The 17,872-nt window shown below is 38.0% G+C and overlaps 3 protein-coding genes and 1 pseudogene across 3 annotated transcripts; 1 reads left to right on the forward strand and 3 right to left on the reverse strand.

The window, feature by feature from the left end:
* Window positions 1-3,599: 3,599 nt before the first annotated feature.
* LOC145234287 (uncharacterized) lies at window positions 3,600-4,697 on the reverse strand. Its single transcript, XM_080099031.1, has one exon. The coding sequence runs from the start codon at window positions 4,695-4,697 to the stop codon at window positions 3,600-3,602; it is 1,098 nt and encodes a 365-aa protein (XP_079955157.1).
* Window positions 4,698-5,426: 729 nt separating this feature from the next.
* LOC145234288 (zinc finger BED domain-containing protein 5-like) lies at window positions 5,427-7,361 on the reverse strand. The gene has a single exon (XM_080099032.1). It carries the CDS (start codon window positions 7,359-7,361, stop codon window positions 5,427-5,429), a length of 1,935 nt encoding a protein of 644 aa, XP_079955158.1.
* A 2,024-nt stretch (window positions 7,362-9,385) lies between these two features.
* LOC145232390 (uncharacterized) lies at window positions 9,386-10,570 on the reverse strand. Its single transcript, XM_080097002.1, has 3 exons — window positions 10,139-10,570; window positions 9,873-10,083; window positions 9,386-9,814 (listed from the first exon to the last, which is right to left on the reverse strand). Exons 1-3 carry the CDS (start codon window positions 10,195-10,197, stop codon window positions 9,611-9,613), a joined length of 474 nt encoding a protein of 157 aa, XP_079953128.1. The 5' UTR covers window positions 10,198-10,570; the 3' UTR covers window positions 9,386-9,610.
* Window positions 10,571-12,001: 1,431 nt separating this feature from the next.
* Window positions 12,002-13,332, forward strand: LOC145234289 (uncharacterized; annotated as a pseudogene).
* The last annotated feature ends 4,540 nt before the right edge of the window (window positions 13,333-17,872 follow it).

Consider the following 17,872-nt stretch of genomic DNA (forward strand, 5'->3'; position numbering starts at 1 on the left):
ATTTTTTCTTCATAATAGCCTATCTCCGATGCGCCGTTCTATTTTTTATTTGTGAGACCACTTGATACTTTATATTTAGTGAAAGGTCTTTGATTCGACTTATAACTGTGCTGTTCGATAACGAGACGGACTGCAATTTCGAGGCCACGTCATCGCCGCATAGGATTCTGGCCATGTAAAATTGGCTACAGGCTGAACGAGCTTGATTTGTTCGACAACACTGCATAACACAGCACACATTGCGGTTTTACAGCACCATGATCATTGATAGAAGTGAATCCCAAATCTAAAAATTTGTCCGTGTACGAATACTTACTTGTCCTTAAACGCAGTTACATCTCCAGGTTCAGTTTCGCATGATTAACTTGTCCTATTATTTCCCGTGTGCGTAGCAGTAAAGTTAGAAGGCTATTGTTTTTTTTTGCTATGTAGAGGCTCGACAAGTGACGACCAACCGATCGCTTTGAATCTATGTCGTCTCCTTCCTATGGGAGCTGCTCTTAACTCTCAGGGAGCAAAAAATATCAATAAAATAAATGAACGCAAAACAGGGAAAAAATACGCAAAACATTACAGTATACGTAAAAGAGGGGAACGCACATAATTAACGCGTAAAGAAAGAAAAATATAGAGAAGAGAGAAAGGGATTTACAAAAATTGCGATTTAAAGTCGCAAATTTTGCGGTTAAAGAGTATTTATTTTTCGTTATTAATTTCTATGCGTACGCATAAGAAAATATGTTTTTACATAGGTTATGTTGCCATAACCGAAGTATTTATCATCAGGTTGTTAGGGTTTATATTGAAGATTAGTTCGAAATTTATTTCGAAAAAGGGAATTGGTAAAATTTTTCAGTTTTTCCATTAGATTGTCCAAAATTGTTGCTGCCGTTTTTTTAAACAAATGTTCGGGGGATTCTAAATACTCATTTTTAACATCGAATTTGATTTTTTGTTTGATAATTTCCGCGCGCCAAATTGCAATCATTTTTATTACAACTAAGGTTATATTTTTATTAAATAAATAAACAAAAAAATAGCAAAACAAATAAAATAAAAAATAAGCAAAACAATAAAATTTGGATTGAGTTCGAATGAAATTTGGAACTGACTGGAAAGAATATATTTTATGCCGTTTAGTATTTTTTTGTGGGATTATGCATTCAGTTAAGAGATGGGTTATATCAGTGGTTCCCAACCGGGGAGGAATTCCTCCCTAGGGAGGAATTTTGTGAGTTCAGGAGAGGAATTTCATAAAAACTGCAAAAAAATTACTTCGAAAATTTTACAGAATAGTTTTGTATATACATTATTATGTCCATTATAATTTGGACCCGGTTCACATTTGGTAAAGGATTCTAAATGAATATCCCTAATTAGAAGGTCTATTTCAAATTGCTTTAATTTTTAATGTTAGGAATGAATGGGGAGGAATGAATAGTTCGAAAATGGGCGAAGGGAGGAATGTAACAAAAAAGGTTGGGAACCACTGGGTTATATTATCGGTATTTGTTCTACATAATTTACAATCAAGGAGACGGGATCTACCAGATTTAAGGGTATAAATTTTCTTTTCATTGAAGAAATCGCCCCCATTTAAAAGCGTTGTGAATGGTTAAATACGTGTATTGCAATCATAGTTATTAAAAAGGCGTTTTGTTCCTTTTTGGTATAGGAGTGCGTTTTGCCATTTGAAGTCGGGGTTGGGTGTTGGGCTGGTAATAACTTCTTTTTTCCTAATAAACTCATAATATAAGTGGCGTAGTTTTGCTTTTGTCCAGTTCAATTCATTATTTAGGTCAATTAAGTTTTTATATAACTCGAATATATTTTGCCATTCGGGGTTTGTTTTCCAGGCCGTTGGTTTGTTGTGGTCGAAAATGGTTGTTGAATTTGACGAAGTTTGAATCCTAAATGGTAGAGGGCCCATTGCTGCCAAATTTCAGGAGTTTTGTCGGGTACTATGAGATCGCGTAATTTTTCTAGTTGCGTAGCGTCGATTTTGGTTTGAAGGTCTGGCATTTTGATTCCGCCGTTATTAATTTGCGCGATCAGTTTTTTCCCCAGACAATTGTTCTATTTTGTTGGAACGCCAAATGATTTGATGAATGATATAATTAAGGTCTTTTAGATGTTTTTGTTGCGGTGGAAATCCTCTAGCTAAGAAAATAATTTCGGGGAATTATCAACGTATTAATTACCGAAATTTTGCCGAAAAGGGATAGGTTTCTATTAATAAATTTGGATACAATATTACGACCGTGGTTAATAAATTCTTTCCAGTTCTTGTTGATTTGCCAATTGTGGGTTGAACAGTTTATACCTAAAATGTTTACATTGTTTTTTATAAAATTTGGGAAAATTCGCGTAATGTCAGTTCGTAGATTGTGGGAAAAAGCGATGATTTCAGTTTTGATTTTGTTAATTTTTTGTCCAGATGTCAATTCGTAAAGTTTCATTTGATCAAAGATTTCGTTCAATGATGGTTGATTTGATTTTATAAAAGTCGAGTCATCAGCGTATTGTTGTATTTTTGTTTCAGTCGGGGCAATTTTAATTCCATTTATTTTCGAATTGTTGTTTGAATAAGGGCTTTAGTTATGGCTACATATAACAACATGGACAGGCCACAACCCTGCCTCACACCGCGTAGAATTTTAATTTTTTTCTGTAAGTTTGCCGTTTACGTTAATTTGGCTTGTTATTTTTTTTGGAATATTTTAATCCAATTCAATGTATAGTCGTTAATTTTTAACTTTTCCAGGACTTTCAAAATGAATTCGTGATTTAGGGTGTCGAAGGCTTTTTCAATGTCAATTAAAACAAGGGCAAGAGGGGACGATTTTTGCTTTGCGAATTCTATGATAGCTTTTGTATTGTAGAGTATGTGCTGGATATATCTTTTTGGGAGGCCGCATTTTTGTTCTATTGCGATTTTATTATTTAGTTCGTATTGTAAGCGGTTTGCGATAGTTTTGCTTATTATTTTATAGTCCGAATTCAACAGAGATATTGGACGCCAATTTTTGATAAGGGTTTTGTCTTTTTTTGGGGGGATAAGTTTAACGATCGCATTTTTGGATTTAATCATAAACATTACTGCCAAGGTAGTGGTGTATAAAGAATACATCGTTCAGACGTTTCGACAATCTCTGTTGTCATCATCAGTGCATGTTTTCAATCAAGCTGTACAACACGGTATATAAAGCACTAAGGGAAAAGCCAGATGTGTGAAGTGACGTCACAGACGATAACAGGGAACTGGCGTTAGAACGTTGGCGTAGACCAGGGTTATTCAACGTGGGCGATATCGCCCCCCCATGGGGCGATTTCGTCTACTGAGGGGGCGATGGTGAAAATTTGGGAAGTTGGGGGGCGATTTCAACATTACTAATTGTATAAGTATGTACAAGAACTGTGAGACTCGGCTAACTTTAACGCACAAGCAGATATAATTCGTCTTGCAAACAAACACCAGGGACAAGGTACACATCAGCATAAACATGGGATCTTGAGCCAGTGCCTTGGAAAGGGGCAATTACGCCAAAGAGGTTGAAGACCCCTGGCGTAGACGAAAAGATAAGAACTGGAGATATGGGTCAGGTGTTGAACAGACGCAAGGGCATGGAAACTGTGTCGATGTTGAGCTCGGGTTCATGCTTTTGAATGAAAAGCGATTCGTGAACCAACAGTCTCACGCGGTTTTGGTTTGCGTCCAAAATCTCCGGCTCGGCAAAATTAACTTTATGTGTCGGATTAGATAAAATGTGCCGACACACTTCTGATTTTTGGTCCATGCGATGTTCTTTGATTCTTACAGCGAGATTTCGTCGCGTTTCCCCAATATATGAAGCGCCGCAGTTGCAAACCAACCGGTAAACAACGTTAGTTCTTTTGATGTGTTCCTGGTGCTCTTTTATAGGAAAATACCGTGAAAGTTTGTTCGTTTCATGGACAAGACGTAAGCGGATGTTGACCCTGGTTCGACGAACAAAATGCTCCAATTCACGCGCAATGTTGTAAGATACTGGGGCGAGAAATGGAAGTCTTGCAACCCCGTATCTCTCCTCGTTTGGGCCGTTGTTTAATACCTTTGATTGGTGTTTTTTGTTCAGAAACCCTTTGATACACCCGTCCACAAAGTTGTGGGGATAACCATTCGCTCCAAGCATTTTCTTGACCTTCTTAAATTCTTCATGCATTATTATGTATGAATTAGCGATTCCGTACGCCCTGTTTAGAAGGCACAGTACTAAATTCCGCTTATAACGAACAGGTATGAAGCTTTCCCATTTGGTGTAAAGGCCAGTGTTGGTTGGCTTCCGGTAGGTACAGGTATTAATTCCAATACTTGTTTTTTTCACCATGACGTCGAGAAAGTGAATGGTGCCGCTTTGCTCTTCTTCTTTGCTGCAGGTGATGTTGGGATGTACCGAGTTTATGTTTTTATAAAACTCATGAAGAGCAGTTTTAGAAGGAAAAACCAAGAAAGGGTTATCCACGTAACGACACAGAATCTCAGGTTTGTTTTCCGTCGTGGTGGATTTTAAAGCGGCGTCGACAACGTAGTTCATAAAAACGTCAGCTAGCAGAGGTGCAATAGGTGATCCCATCGCAATGCTGTCGATTTGCTTATAGTACTGTCCGTTAAATTGAAAGGTGGTAGTTGTAGCGGCCCAATGCAGCAGTTTTTTCATACGCCTCTTGTTTAACCCGTTAAACGTAGTGTCACTTTACTGAAATATGGAATTGAGCACGATGGAAATGGTAAATTCCACAGGTATGTTGGTGAGAAGGTCCCGAACATCAAAGGTTGCCAATATTTTGTCGTGAAATGACTTGCCTTTAAGTAAGGTGGTGAAGGCGAAGGTGTCCTTGATATTGGTGTAGTGTTCCCAGGACAATGATAACCAGGTTGCGCAGGCATGAATAAAGCTTCCACATGACGATAAAATCGGTCTGAGGGGAGTGGACAGCATGTATTCTTTATACACCACTACCTTGGCAGTAATGTTTATGTTTAAACTACTTTTCAAGTCCGTGTATAGTGTTCCTAAGCATTTTTGGATGATTTGGGAGTTCTTTTTGGAGGTATATGTTATGTATTAATTCGTGAAAGCTATATTTTAGTAGGGGCCAAAATTGTTCATAAAATTCCACTGGTATGCCGTCTTGTCCGGGTGACGAATTTAGATTCATGGCGTTTATTGAGATTTCTAATTCGATAAGGGTCAAGGGGGAAATTTGGCTTAGGTCAGTGCTCTTCAACCTTTTTCCCCGTTGTATACCTTTTACAATTCTGCAGCAGCTTTGTATATCCCACACATAGCATTTTTTTATGTGAACATAGGTTAAATAGTCAACGAAAAATTAGTAGCTGGGTCAACTGAAACGAAAGTATAAGAAACGAAACAATCAAAGATGATTCAATGGCTAGCTTGCTGCTGCATTGTTTCTGCAATTTGGACATAACGTGGTGTTAACACGTTCTCAATAGCCCCCCTCATTAAAGAATCAATGTCAAGAATCGAGTTTCGTTTGTTTGACTTTATCTCGACAAGACTGGAAAATCCTTCTTCGCATAAATAAGTGGTAGGCATCTGTACCAAAATATCAATGGCCTTTTTTGCAATATTTTCGTATTCAGGATATTGTAAAAGAGATACCCAGAATTCTGAGTAATCCACTCCTCGAAATAAGTACTTTTGGTTTAAATCAGCGCGGAGTTCCAGCAATTCCTCGTCTACTGTAAGCTCATCATTAAATGGCTGAATAATCCACGAGTTGGTTTCCAGATATTGGTCGTTGTCGTCAGGAAAGTACGCGGCCAAATTATCGCCAAGTAAGTTCAAGTGACCAACAATAAGGACAGCCAGTTTATCTTCAATAGAAACATCCTCAAACTCCCAACCACACTCTTTCATATATTGGCTTAATAAAGGGAAGTCATTGAAGTTTCTTGATTGAGCATTATTTTTCCAGAGTGGAATTTTTAGTTTCAGTGCATTGATCTTGCTCGTAGAGCGAAATATATCACCCCCTTTACCTTGAAGAGAGATGTTGACTTGGTTGAAACGATCAAAAATCGATGCCAAGTACGCCAATTTTGCAACCCAGAATATGTCAAGGAACTTTATAGCTCTTTCGTCTTTATGTTGAGTGTAATACTCTGTTAATGGTTTACGAAGTTCGAACTCACGGGAAAGAACTTTCCCCCTGGATAGCCACCGTACCTCCGACTGCATAATCAGTTTTTTGGAAGAAGATGTCATTTCATCACAAAGTTTTGAAACCAATCTGTGTTGCTTAGCACTTTTTCGAATTGCGTTTACTATATCTACAACTGCCCGCAGAACATCGTTTAATTCATGTTCACAGACATCTATCATGCCTGCATTCAGTTTCATTTTCTTTGTTACTAATGCTTCGCGATGAAGAATGCAATGAATTCCTACGCACTTTGGAGACAGACGTTGTATTCTTTTAATCACGCCCTTTTGTGAACCTCGCATAGCTGCAGCGCCATCTGTTGTCACAGCCTTACACTTTGACCAATCTAACTTCTCGTTTTCAAAGAATTTGTTTATTTTGTTGAAAATCGCTTCAGCAGTTGCTGTTTCTCCAACTGGTTGACAAAAAAGATAGTGTTCGACTATTCTGTTTACTTCTACATCAGGAAACCTACAGAAAACCATTAGCTGAGACTCACTACTTACATCAGTACTTTCATCCAACTGTATGCCGAAAGAGGAGGCTTTTAGTAGCTTCTGGATTAGTTGCTCTTTTAAATCTTTGGCTATAACGACACAGCGTCGCCCAACAGTAGTGTCGGAAATTGGAAGCTGTTTGACTTTATCAATTGCCCTTTTTCCTCCATGAATATAATCAGCCGCAATTTCCAAACAAGGCTGAACTACACGTTCAAGTTCAGTATACGGACGTTTGACTTTCATTATGTGATGTGACATTTTTAACGAGGCTAATATGAGGTTTTTGTCATCGATTACCTGGTGTTCCATTTGCTTACCAAACAAACTGCTCTGCTTGTTCTGGGCAGCCAATTGTAACTGGAAGAATTTATTTGACTTGTTTTGGTGTTCTGGATGCTGTTTTGTAAGATGACCTAAAAGCTTTGATTTGACAAGATTAACATTGCCATATACGGTTGAGCAAAAAAGGCACTGGGCAGAAGAAAAAGAACTCTCCTCTTCACCGATTGGGCGACGAAATCCATAATTTATGAAATCGTCATTCCATTTTCGTCTTTTTGGTGCTGTTTTTTGGCGCTTAGCAGCATTAAGCTCATTTGTAGAGGACGTGGTTGGAGATTCTGTGCTACCAAAGTGCTTAAACAACGACATTGCAACTTCCAAACTATCATAAATTAGCCACAGTTGTTATCTTATCATGCAGATTTACGTTCACGCTGCCAATTTATCTCAAACACTAGCTACACTTGAAACTTAAAAGCACAACTAAGCATGTCGTGCACGTAGTCCAGGAGTGTATGCGGCCTATTACGTCATAATCGTTTTTATTAGTTAATGCTTCATAGTTCACATTACTGACGCAATAATAGACAATCTGGTCAATATCACTTTGGCCAGGATGTGGTGCTTTTCTGATAGGATATGTAAAAACATTTGTTGTGAGCAAATTGTTGTCAGTAACACTAACCTCAGCTGTATTCCCTTCGTATACCCTTGTCTGCTTGTATACCCTAGTTTTGATGCGGTATACACTTGGGTATACAGTATACCCGGTTGAAGAGCACTGGCTTAGGTCATCGGTTGCGTCAAATTTAATGTTTGAAAGGAAATGGTTTTGCGCGTGTGCCGTAGATTTGCTTTTAATTAGCCATACACTAAAAAAAATGAATGAAGTTTGAATGAAATTTCCTGCCAACCTTTCAAAGATTGAACCGATTTCAATAATTCACTTGATTCATATTTTTGAATGATTAGAAAGATTGAATTCAGCATTTTTTAATCTTTTCTTCATTGACTATTTGATTCAATTTTTTGAATGATCAGAAAGATTGAATTCAGCATTTTTTATTCTTTTCTTCATTGACAATTTGATTCATTTTTTTTGAATGATTAGATAGATTGAACTCAGCATTTTTTAATCTTTTGACTATTTGGATGATTTGTTTCATTGAGTTTTTGAATGATTAGAATAGTTGAAATCCTACATTTAGAATCTTTCAAAGTGTGAGCCTGTAAAATATTCAGTTGAGTTTTATTTTAAAACACACTACAACACAGCAGTCAGGGAATGCACATAGCCTTCATTTTCAAGCGGTGAATTTCAAAGAAGTTGTAAAATGTTGCCAACTTCGAATAATACTTTACATCAAACACCCAGAATGAAGCAAATAATTTTTGGAATGCAGACATAAAGTCACATCCCACTGGCACTGGTGTGTGATCCGGGATGAGAAAGAATTGCTCCGGCTTGTACTTCTGGCCCACAGACACTAAAAATGGTTGTGTCATGTCCTTAGGTTTTTTTTCAGCATATTCTGCAATGCTATTGTTACGTTTTTATTTTGTCACCTATTTATGACGTCATAACATATTTCTATGTCTTGTTTGCTGTAACGAATTGTCGAGGGGACGTGGCCCCACGCGGCTGAGAAGCCCGGAGTTGGTGTTGAGCGGTGGTTGTGTCGCGACTGTATATCTGCGCTGCTTGCCTTTTTATCGTTTTACTCTTTTAATATTTTAATACAAGTTGATTTGGGTACTGACAGCCCGTTATTGCAGCAGAACCGAAAAAAGGCGTAACAGAAAATTTGGAGAGCACGCCAGGACTGCTGTTGTCAGAAGAATGAATCTTGTTTTACAACCTCAAAAATTTGAGGCAGGAAGCGATATTCGATCATTTATCAATAACTTTGAATCTTTTTGTGAAAGCGTTGAAGCAAATGAAGCTGCTAAACGACGTGCATTTTTGTTGGCACTACCATCTGCTCTCAGGTTTGACATTCTAGAAACTGAAAATGAAAACTTGTATGGTGTGGCTTATAAGGAGCTAAAGAAACGAGCCACTGCCGTTGCCGCATGCAATTATACGAAGATTAGGGCAAGGCTTAAGCCGAGTGCACACTGCCAAACGACACGACAACGATAGGGAAATACCCAGCTGTCGCACGACGGCCTTCTGATGTTCTGAACCGACGCCGACGATTGCTACCGATGCCCAATGCACATTGGTTACGATTGTCGGTTTACAATTAATACACCACTTATGGCTTAAATTGTTTACTTCTAGGTAATAAATTTAAACTAATCTTTGACTTACAGACTCAAGTTTTTCTAAGCATACCTTAAACCAATAAATTCTTTCAATAAAAAATAAAATGAAAACATTCAAGTGAAAAATACTGCTCTTGTATTTACAATTGCTTCTTACAAAATATGACAATGAGTAGGTAAATGGCAGTATCAAAGAAGTAGAAACACTGAAACGAACATGAAGAAAACAGTGGAACTATTAATACTTAAGAACAAACACTACAGAACAGTGCTAAAACATGACAAGTGTATGGCAGCAAAGAAACCCTGAATAACAATGAAAAAGAATATAATGTGCACAACACATGGATTTACAAGTTTTCGGAATGCACTAAAATGTCTGAATACAATGTATTTGTAATTTGTTGTATGTACAAGCCAACAACATCTGGTGATTTTGATCTTAATTCAGCTGCCACAAATGCAGCATAATGATCAAACTTATCTGATGATGATGGAGCACTTAAAGTGTTCAACCGTTCATTAGATCTCTGGATCACACTTAGCATTTGACCCTGCATTAGAACAAGTTTAGTACCATTATCAGTTTTCTTTGCAATTGATTTACTCCACCTGAATTTCCACACCACTAGCTAATGATTTCTTGGCCCTTTTTGCACGAGGTTCTGTTCCACTTGAAGCTACAGATTCAGGACTGGCAGGTGGCTCACATTCAATTGAAGAATTTATTGCACTGTCAATTGTAGTGCTGTAAGTTTCACCATGAGAAACATCAGTTCGATAGCCACGGGGTTCTTCATTGATTGAAAAATTGTCTTTGGTGCTAGTAATTATTAAAACATTGTTATTATTGCAAATTAGAACAAAAGAGAAAATACCTTCTGTGCTTTATGTAGCTATCCAGAAATTTTCTTTTAGATGCTGAAAATAAGGCCATGTTTCTGGTGGTTGAGAACCTGATCCACTTGGAACTTCTGTGCTTTTTTTGTGTTTTCGGGCATAGGTACTCCTCAGATTATTCCATTTCATTTGGCAGTGTTGAACTAAACAAGGATAAAACTAGTGAATTTAGTGAAAAAGATTAGTTCTCTTAGCAAATTTAACCTGTGGAACTCAGTTTTGATGCAACTTCCTTCCATGCACTTTCAGTTTTGTGCTTGTTCTTTTTGTCTGGATGATACTGATTATACAGCAGTGGCAAGCTGGAAATGATATCAATTAATTGCCTATTCCAATTTTCATCTTCCATTTTTCCTAATTGTATGTTAAATTACCTTCACATTCGTTCTGTAAATAAAAACAATACATATTTAAAGACATTTAATTATGTTGACCAATTGTCCATTGCCATGAAACAGCACCAGATGTATTGAAATATTTACACAGTTCATCTCTAACAAATCTAGCATCATTACCATAAAAATTTGAACCCATATCCCCAATTCTTAAAAAAATGAGTTTGGAATGGATTGCCTCCAAGAACCTGGGACGCAGTCACCAGAATTAAGGCTTACATCCCCATAACTATGTGCTGCAGTTGTTAAACTCTGTAAATAGTTATGCAGAACAACAGTTGCTTGAACAACCTTTTCAGCTAGATTAGGGTTGCAATTAATCATGTTGTAAAAAATTTGCCAACGCACAGCTAAGATACTAAAGGCATTTTCAACTACTCTGCGAGCCCGACTTAATTTATAATTATATATGTTTTTGGTTGTTGACAAAAACTTTCCAGGGTATGGTTTCATCAGGTATTTTTTCAAGGGGAAGGCATCATCCCCTACAATTACAAATGGACAAATAAAAGATGAATTTGATAGCTTCCTGGGCAAAGGAACACCAAGCATATTTTTATCAAATCGTTTTCCCATCTCAGAGTTTAAAAATACACCTCCATCACTATGGCGTCCAGAGTTACCTATATCAACCAAGATAAACCTGTAGTTTGCATCACACAAAGCCAAAAGAACTAGTGAAAAATATCCTTTGTAATTGTAAACCTCAGAGCCACTGTTTGGAGGGCACTTGATTCTGATGTGTTTGCCATCCAATGACCCAAGACAATTAGGAAAGTTCCAAAGTTTTTCAAAATCTTGGGCAATTTTTAGCCAGTCTTCTGTGGTTGGGGGAGCAAGGTATTTTGGACCAAGTACATTCCAAAGAGCTTGACAGGTTTCTTGCAATATGACTCCTACAGTTGTATGTCCAACTCGAAATGAGTACGAAAGCTGCTTTTGCGATGAACCAGTTGCCAAAAACCTGATAATAAACCAAACAATTACTATTGTAATGAAAAAACTATGCAGAAAGCAAAAGTTACCTCAGTGTCACAATCAATCTCTGCTTTGGACTTATTGGTTTCCGAAAATTTGTATGCTGTTTTTCTATAGCTGGCGTTACTTGCTGCAATATGTCATAAAATTGTTTTGGTGTCATCCTAGCATATTGTCGAAATTTTGCTTCATCACTTCGGGCAAGCAGTTCATCAACCAAAATAAATTCAGATTTTGTGTCTCTTTCTTTGACCATCTCATCAACCCATATATATCTGCTAGTAGTTTTAATTATTATCTAAGGATATTATAGTCTAAAAATTATCAATTTAACAAAGTTTTTGTTCACCACGAGGTCCCGACGCGGTTACGACGCCCCGACGAAGTAGGATTGATTTCTACTCGATCGGGCCGCCGTAGCAAGCACTTCTCGCGTCGGGACGGGCTCTAAAAATCGCTTCTCTACGTATGCTCCGACGCGGTGTGCATTGGCATACGTAACAACCCGTCGGCGTCGGATCAGAAGGCGCTAACGACACGATAACGACGGCGGTGTGCATTGGGCTTAAGGCTGGCAAGACGCACTCAAACAGTGGATGAAACCAACAGAGACTTCGTGTCGGCTCTTGTGGCGCTTCGAAACCAAGCATTTCCAGAAGACAACAAACTAAGGAATGCAATGCTGTACACTTCCTTGCTTACCGGCCTTAGGGACAAACGCCTCGCAGATACTTTACAGCGCGAAAATTGCTCGAAGGAAGAACCAAGCTTCAGAGAAGCGTCGCGTCGAATAATCAACGCGGACGATTTTATTGTGATAACGCGGGACTTCGATGTTGCCCTGCTGAAACCTGAAGTTGACCCAGTCACCGATCAGTTAAAACGCTTGACTGAGGAAATCAAACAACTGCGATTTGAAATAAACGATCTGCGCAATAAGAGCAAGAGATTTTCCTCTCGCAGGTGCTATAATTGTAATAGCGAGGGACATTTTCCGAGAAATTGCAGCCAAAGAAGACCACGTATACAGGATTGGAACTTGCAAAGAAGTGCCCAACAAACGACACCGTTCCCTTATCACTGTCAGTAGCCCGAGGTAAAGCGTCAGGATACACTAACGCATAGGATTAACAGCAACGAGAGAGAGGAGTGCATACTAGGCATGGATTTTCTACAGAACCAAAATTGTGTGGTAAACTACAAGTTGATGACCCTGTCCGGAAATGAACCAATTGTTATTCGACCAAAAACCGAAGTGTCAGTTCCGTGCCCGCTACACTCTGACGTTACGCTTTTCGAATCAACGCAAATGATCGAGAAGAGCATGGAAGCGTGTTTTGACGATATTGCAGCAGCCGAGTATGTGACAGACACAAGAGTTGAAAACAAACCGTGTTTGGGAAATAATGAACACCAAAAGCGGCTTAGCGAACTTGGGGTTCCCCAGAAGGCATTGCAGAAGCAAGAAAGAGACGCACTCCAACAAGTAATTGAAAAAGGTACAGCACAGCAGTCGACTCCTATTTTACAACACCCTGGGCGTTACAGGGCACGGCAGACCCATAAAGAACGACCGAGTCGTCAGACACGACAGCTACGATTTTACCCAGCCCCCCGATTAGATACGCAGCAAAAAAAAATGATTCGGGTATTGATTTGAGCGCCATACATGTGTGCTGCTATACTTGACACATACGATGCTCAATGTTTTGCGTAGTATTAGCGGGAACATTGTATTTTCACTTGTTCTGTCCAATCTTATATTTGTTACAGATTACATTCTGATGTGTTTCCAATAATATGTTTCACTTTACATTGTCACCTTAGTTAAGTCACTTCCTTTATGTCACCTAACATTTAAAGTTCGAAAAAAGTTGTTTTGTTTTGTGGCACATTTGTTTTGTTTCCCTCACGCTTGTTTTGTTTCAATTCGTTATTTAATATGAAATTAGTACATATTGTTTCTTGTTTATTGCCTTACACTCTTTCTTTGTTTGTTTACTATGCACTTAAGTTGCTTTCACTATTTTTCACTTTATGTTACACCTGTATCAAACGTCTATGTCAGTTCATTTGGACACAAAATTTCTTGTTATCAGTGTCATAGGTTTACCTTCATGCATTATACTGTTTGTTGCTTAGCGTTGTACCAGGGGGCACAACAACATGTAGCGGGGGAAGTGTGTTACGTTTTTATTTTGTCACCTATTTATGACGTCATAACATATTTCTATGTCTTGTTTGCTGTAACGAATTGTCGAGGGGACGTGGCCCCACGCGGCTGAGAAGCCCGCAGTTGGAGTTGGTGTTGAGCGCTGCTTGCCTTTTTATCGTTTTACTCTTTTAATATTTTAATACAAGTTGATTTGGGTACTGACAGCCCGTTATTGCAGCAGAACCGAAAAAAGGCGTAACACTATATCCTTCTATCCTTCCTAAAGAAATATTTCGAATTAGGTATTTATTGCATGTTTTCACAGGAGAACTAACCACAACTCACCCCTTTTCAATCACAGAAAAGTTTCCCCTTTCTCCCTTCATATTCAGAGGTGGCAGAAGCGCTTGAAGAGCTATTATTGCTGATAAATTTCCTGAAAAAGAAATATATTACTTATCATTTAGTGATGACTGTTTATTTTTATCAATCAATAGTAGGACTATAACCGCAATTTGTACAGAAAAACCTGGGCAGTTTTACCAATATCTTATCATTTGGTGGCCTTACAAACTTACACCCCTTTTTATGACTGTAGACTTAAATAGTTTGGAAATGGAAAGAAACTGCTTACTGTCTTCAAAGCGGTCCCAATCATTTGCAGTTATCTTTTTTTTTGGTTGCATAATCTGCAATCTTCTCAGCTAATGGTGGAAAAATGACATGCATATCTTTTGCATCTGGCTTCAGACGAAAATATTCCTTCAAGAGCTAAAAGACAAAAAAGTATGGTTATTCCAGTGCCTACATCAATCTTGTCACCAAACCCAGAAAAATATGCCGGATCATAACATTGCCTAATTTGATTTTTGTTGCCATTGATTTGGTGATGTTTTTAAAATTACAGATCATATGAGCATGTTTTTTGAAAACATTGTGCCTGGCTTCATAGCGCATGCAAGACATTGCAGATAATGGACCGAACATCCGAATGCATGTTGGATAATGAACCATGTGATGATGCTTGTTTATGAATCTGACATCAGTGAAAAGTTCTTTGTATAACTTGTGGTGCTCAAATATGAGATCTTGGAGCTGAACTAACTGACCAATAGATACAGATGAGGAAAACACAATTTCCATGATTCTTAACAGCAGCAAAATTAATTCCAAGTGCAGGTCATCTTTGTAGCGGTCGCGTGCTTTCAAACCATCACTTTGGTTTGGCTAAGCATTAAGTAATGGAAAATTTTAACTTTGCAACCATGACTTTTCGTTCCATGGAAATTATATGCTGCTTTTGCGACATATGGTATCGAGCGGTGTAACTTTACTGTTCCCTGTGTTCTCATGATTCAGTAACTATTGGAAGCACATATTCAGTGTCGTTGTTACATGTTCCCGTCTTCCTCATATGTTCCAACAGCCTGACCATAAGACAGGCTGTTGCGTAAACCGGGTGTTTCGAAATAGTTGTGCAATCCATTGCAGTGCTGCATATCTTTGCAAGCGTTTAACTTAAAACAAACTAATAACTGATGTGAGTAAAAGAAGGTACTGTTTTGCAATGATCGCACGAAAAACGAGTATCAGTTTGATCTTTCTCTTTTCCATCGTATCCTTTCCTTGAGATAAATGAGACTTGATGTGTGTTGCGTAACCAGAATAAAAGACAAGAACTAAATTGATCTTTTGTGGATCATGTCGGCTCTATGCAGCAAGCGTTAAGAATCATAATAATGAACTTACTCGCTACTGCAGACGACCGATACGAGCCACGAGAAGCAGAAGAATTAACAAAGAGCTTTCAAGTAAACAATAACGCAGCGCGCGCGCACCCTCGTCCCCGCAAATTGGTGCATCCGATTGTGGTTCGGCCACGCATTTCAACCAAGACACTACCGAGAATATTGCATTCTACTCGGAGATCTACAGGAATCACGTCGCCAAGATCAAGCTGGCACATACGTTGAACGCCTTGTAAAGTAAGCGTGTTTGATATATTTCTATACTTGGCAAATTTCCCCTGTGTGCATGTTATTTACTAAACGCTATTGTGTAAACTAAATTTTGATTGATTTTGTAACATAAGAAAACACAAGCAAGTTTGTGAAATAAAGTGTGCATGCTAAATAATTGTTTATCAATACATTGTTGCATGCCAATTTATGTGCTGCATGTGCATGTACTGAAAATTTGAAAGACGCACACATACATACACACACCACCGTGGATCAGTTTATACAGTCAGTGACATTTGGTCGCTCAGAAAAAAGCAGAAGGGTGTCGCAAAAGAAAGACACACTTAGTAGTGGTCCTGCAGCGAACACTCGTAGCAAAAGCAGAATGGCTCGTTCAGCCGAAGACGCTACAAAGACCAAGACCACAGTCCACAGATGTCATTTTGTTCGCCACTGATGAGTCAAATTCCGAGGAGTTTCGTCCAAATGTACCAAGTAGCTCGACGCAATATTTGAATAAGGAAATTAACGAGGTTAAACAAAACATTTCGACCACGCTGTCACAAAATGTAAATGATGCCTCTCAAAATTCCTTTCAAAACGAATATAACGCCATGGGGTATTCGTTTCTAAAATTTCCTCTTCTGTGGAACGAGGACAATAAAATTGCGAGCAATTTCAAGGTGCTGGATAACTTCTTTCGGGCAAATAATAACGATCAGTCCACCAGATGTAGCAGTTACCCACAAAATCTGGATTGTTGATAAAACTCATCACGACCCTTGTATATTATTGTAAATACTATTATTGTGATACCACGTACGATGAACTTTTGACGTCTGTTCGCCTGCAATCACTTCCTTATTGCAATACCCATCCGGACAAAAACATCGTCCGCAACAACTAAACATGCTAATGTGCATTTCCACTAATGCCAACTTCGTTTCGGACAACCAGTCCTTTTTCAACTATCTGCTTTCCAAATATTACGACGTCTATCAATGCGCATCCTTTATGCGGACAACAAGTCCCTTTTAATGAAGATATACGAAAGTGGAAACTATTCGCTTTCTCTATATTACGACGTCCAATAAAAAAACTTCGAGTATTACCTATCTCCTCTTCCGACGATTTTTCTCAACTATCTACCATTAATCTTACCAATAAAATGTCCAATTATTTGGATGCTGTTGTTGCATTTCTGCAAAACTGGGTTTAAATAATTTTACACTTAACAGAAACATGTTTCCTGTAGAGCAAAACCAGCATTGAGGTAAAACATTTAGTAAACCTTAACTATTTTTCTTAAAAGATGTGTTTTGGAACAAGACTACATTTACATGTCATACTCTACCATTTGTTAGGCATCAAGACTACATTTACATGTCATACTCTACCATTTGTTAGGCATTTATATGTATTGTATATAATACTCGCAAGAAAATTTGCAGAGAGCAATTGTCACTACCATATATTAATTACATAAACTGAAGCTAAACAGATAGGCAAATTAACAAGCCGATAAGTAATGGAATGAAACCACTTGTTTCCGCTGGGGGGCAGTAAAGATTATTGTTCTGAAATGCATGGTTTTGGTGCAAAAAATGTATAATTATTTTTAATTGTTGTATATTAACTTCGCTGGTTAACTTAGCATGTAAAATTTAGGTTAAGTTCAAAGTGGTAAGTTCGGACACCAAGAGTATCGTTCTGGTGTTGCTATTGACGCATTAACAATGACTTTGTGACGTAAATCCATTGTGGTGCAATAAATTTGTGAGACCTCATGGTTTGCGTTTATCAATCTTTGTACTGGCTGTTATGTGATAGATAACTAACAGGTGTCTGCTTTTCTTTGTTTAATATGAATGTTGCTGCTTGTTCTTTACCTGTTACGGTATGTTGTCTGTATTTCAATTCTGTGATATGCATGTGTATACAGTCGATGCATTCTACTTATTGCAAACTATGATTTTTACAGGGCATATACAGTTAACCTGTAATTGTCAGTTAAGTAATTTAAAAGTATGAACAGATCAAATTTTGGTACGTTGGTAGCCGTTTAACTTTTAATAACAAAATAGCTTATAAATAAGAAAAAAATATTAGTTTAATAAAATAGCTTTTACATTTTTTAACGATAACTATTAAAATAACATTAGCTGTTTTGTGCGTAATGCAAACAAATAAAATAAAAACAAATTGAGAAATCTCGGCTGAAAC

Source organism: Phallusia mammillata, chromosome 6 (genome assembly GCF_965637545.1).
Source record: "Phallusia mammillata chromosome 6, kaPhaMamm4.hap1.1, whole genome shotgun sequence".
Lineage (NCBI taxonomy): Eukaryota > Metazoa > Chordata > Ascidiacea > Phlebobranchia > Ascidiidae > Phallusia > Phallusia mammillata.

Bases quoted from the DNA above. Each gene is read 5' to 3' on its own strand.
- LOC145234287 (XM_080099031.1), bottom strand. From the start codon at position 4,697: ATGAAAAAACTGCTGCATTGGGCCGCTACAACTACCACCTTTCAATTT.
- LOC145232390 (XM_080097002.1), bottom strand. From the start codon at position 10,197: ATGGCCTTATTTTCAGCATCTAAAAGAAAATTTCTGGATAGCTACATA. The intron at 10,084-10,138 runs GTATTTTCTCTT...AATAATTACTAG, and splicing joins AGCTACATAAAGCACAGAAG to CACCAAAGACAATTTTTCAA. The intron at 9,815-9,872 runs GTGGAGTAAATC...GTTCTAATGCAG, and splicing joins CTAGTGGTGTGGAAATTCAG to GGTCAAATGCTAAGTGTGAT.
- LOC145234288 (XM_080099032.1), bottom strand. From the start codon at position 7,361: ATGTCGTTGTTTAAGCACTTTGGTAGCACAGAATCTCCAACCACGTCC.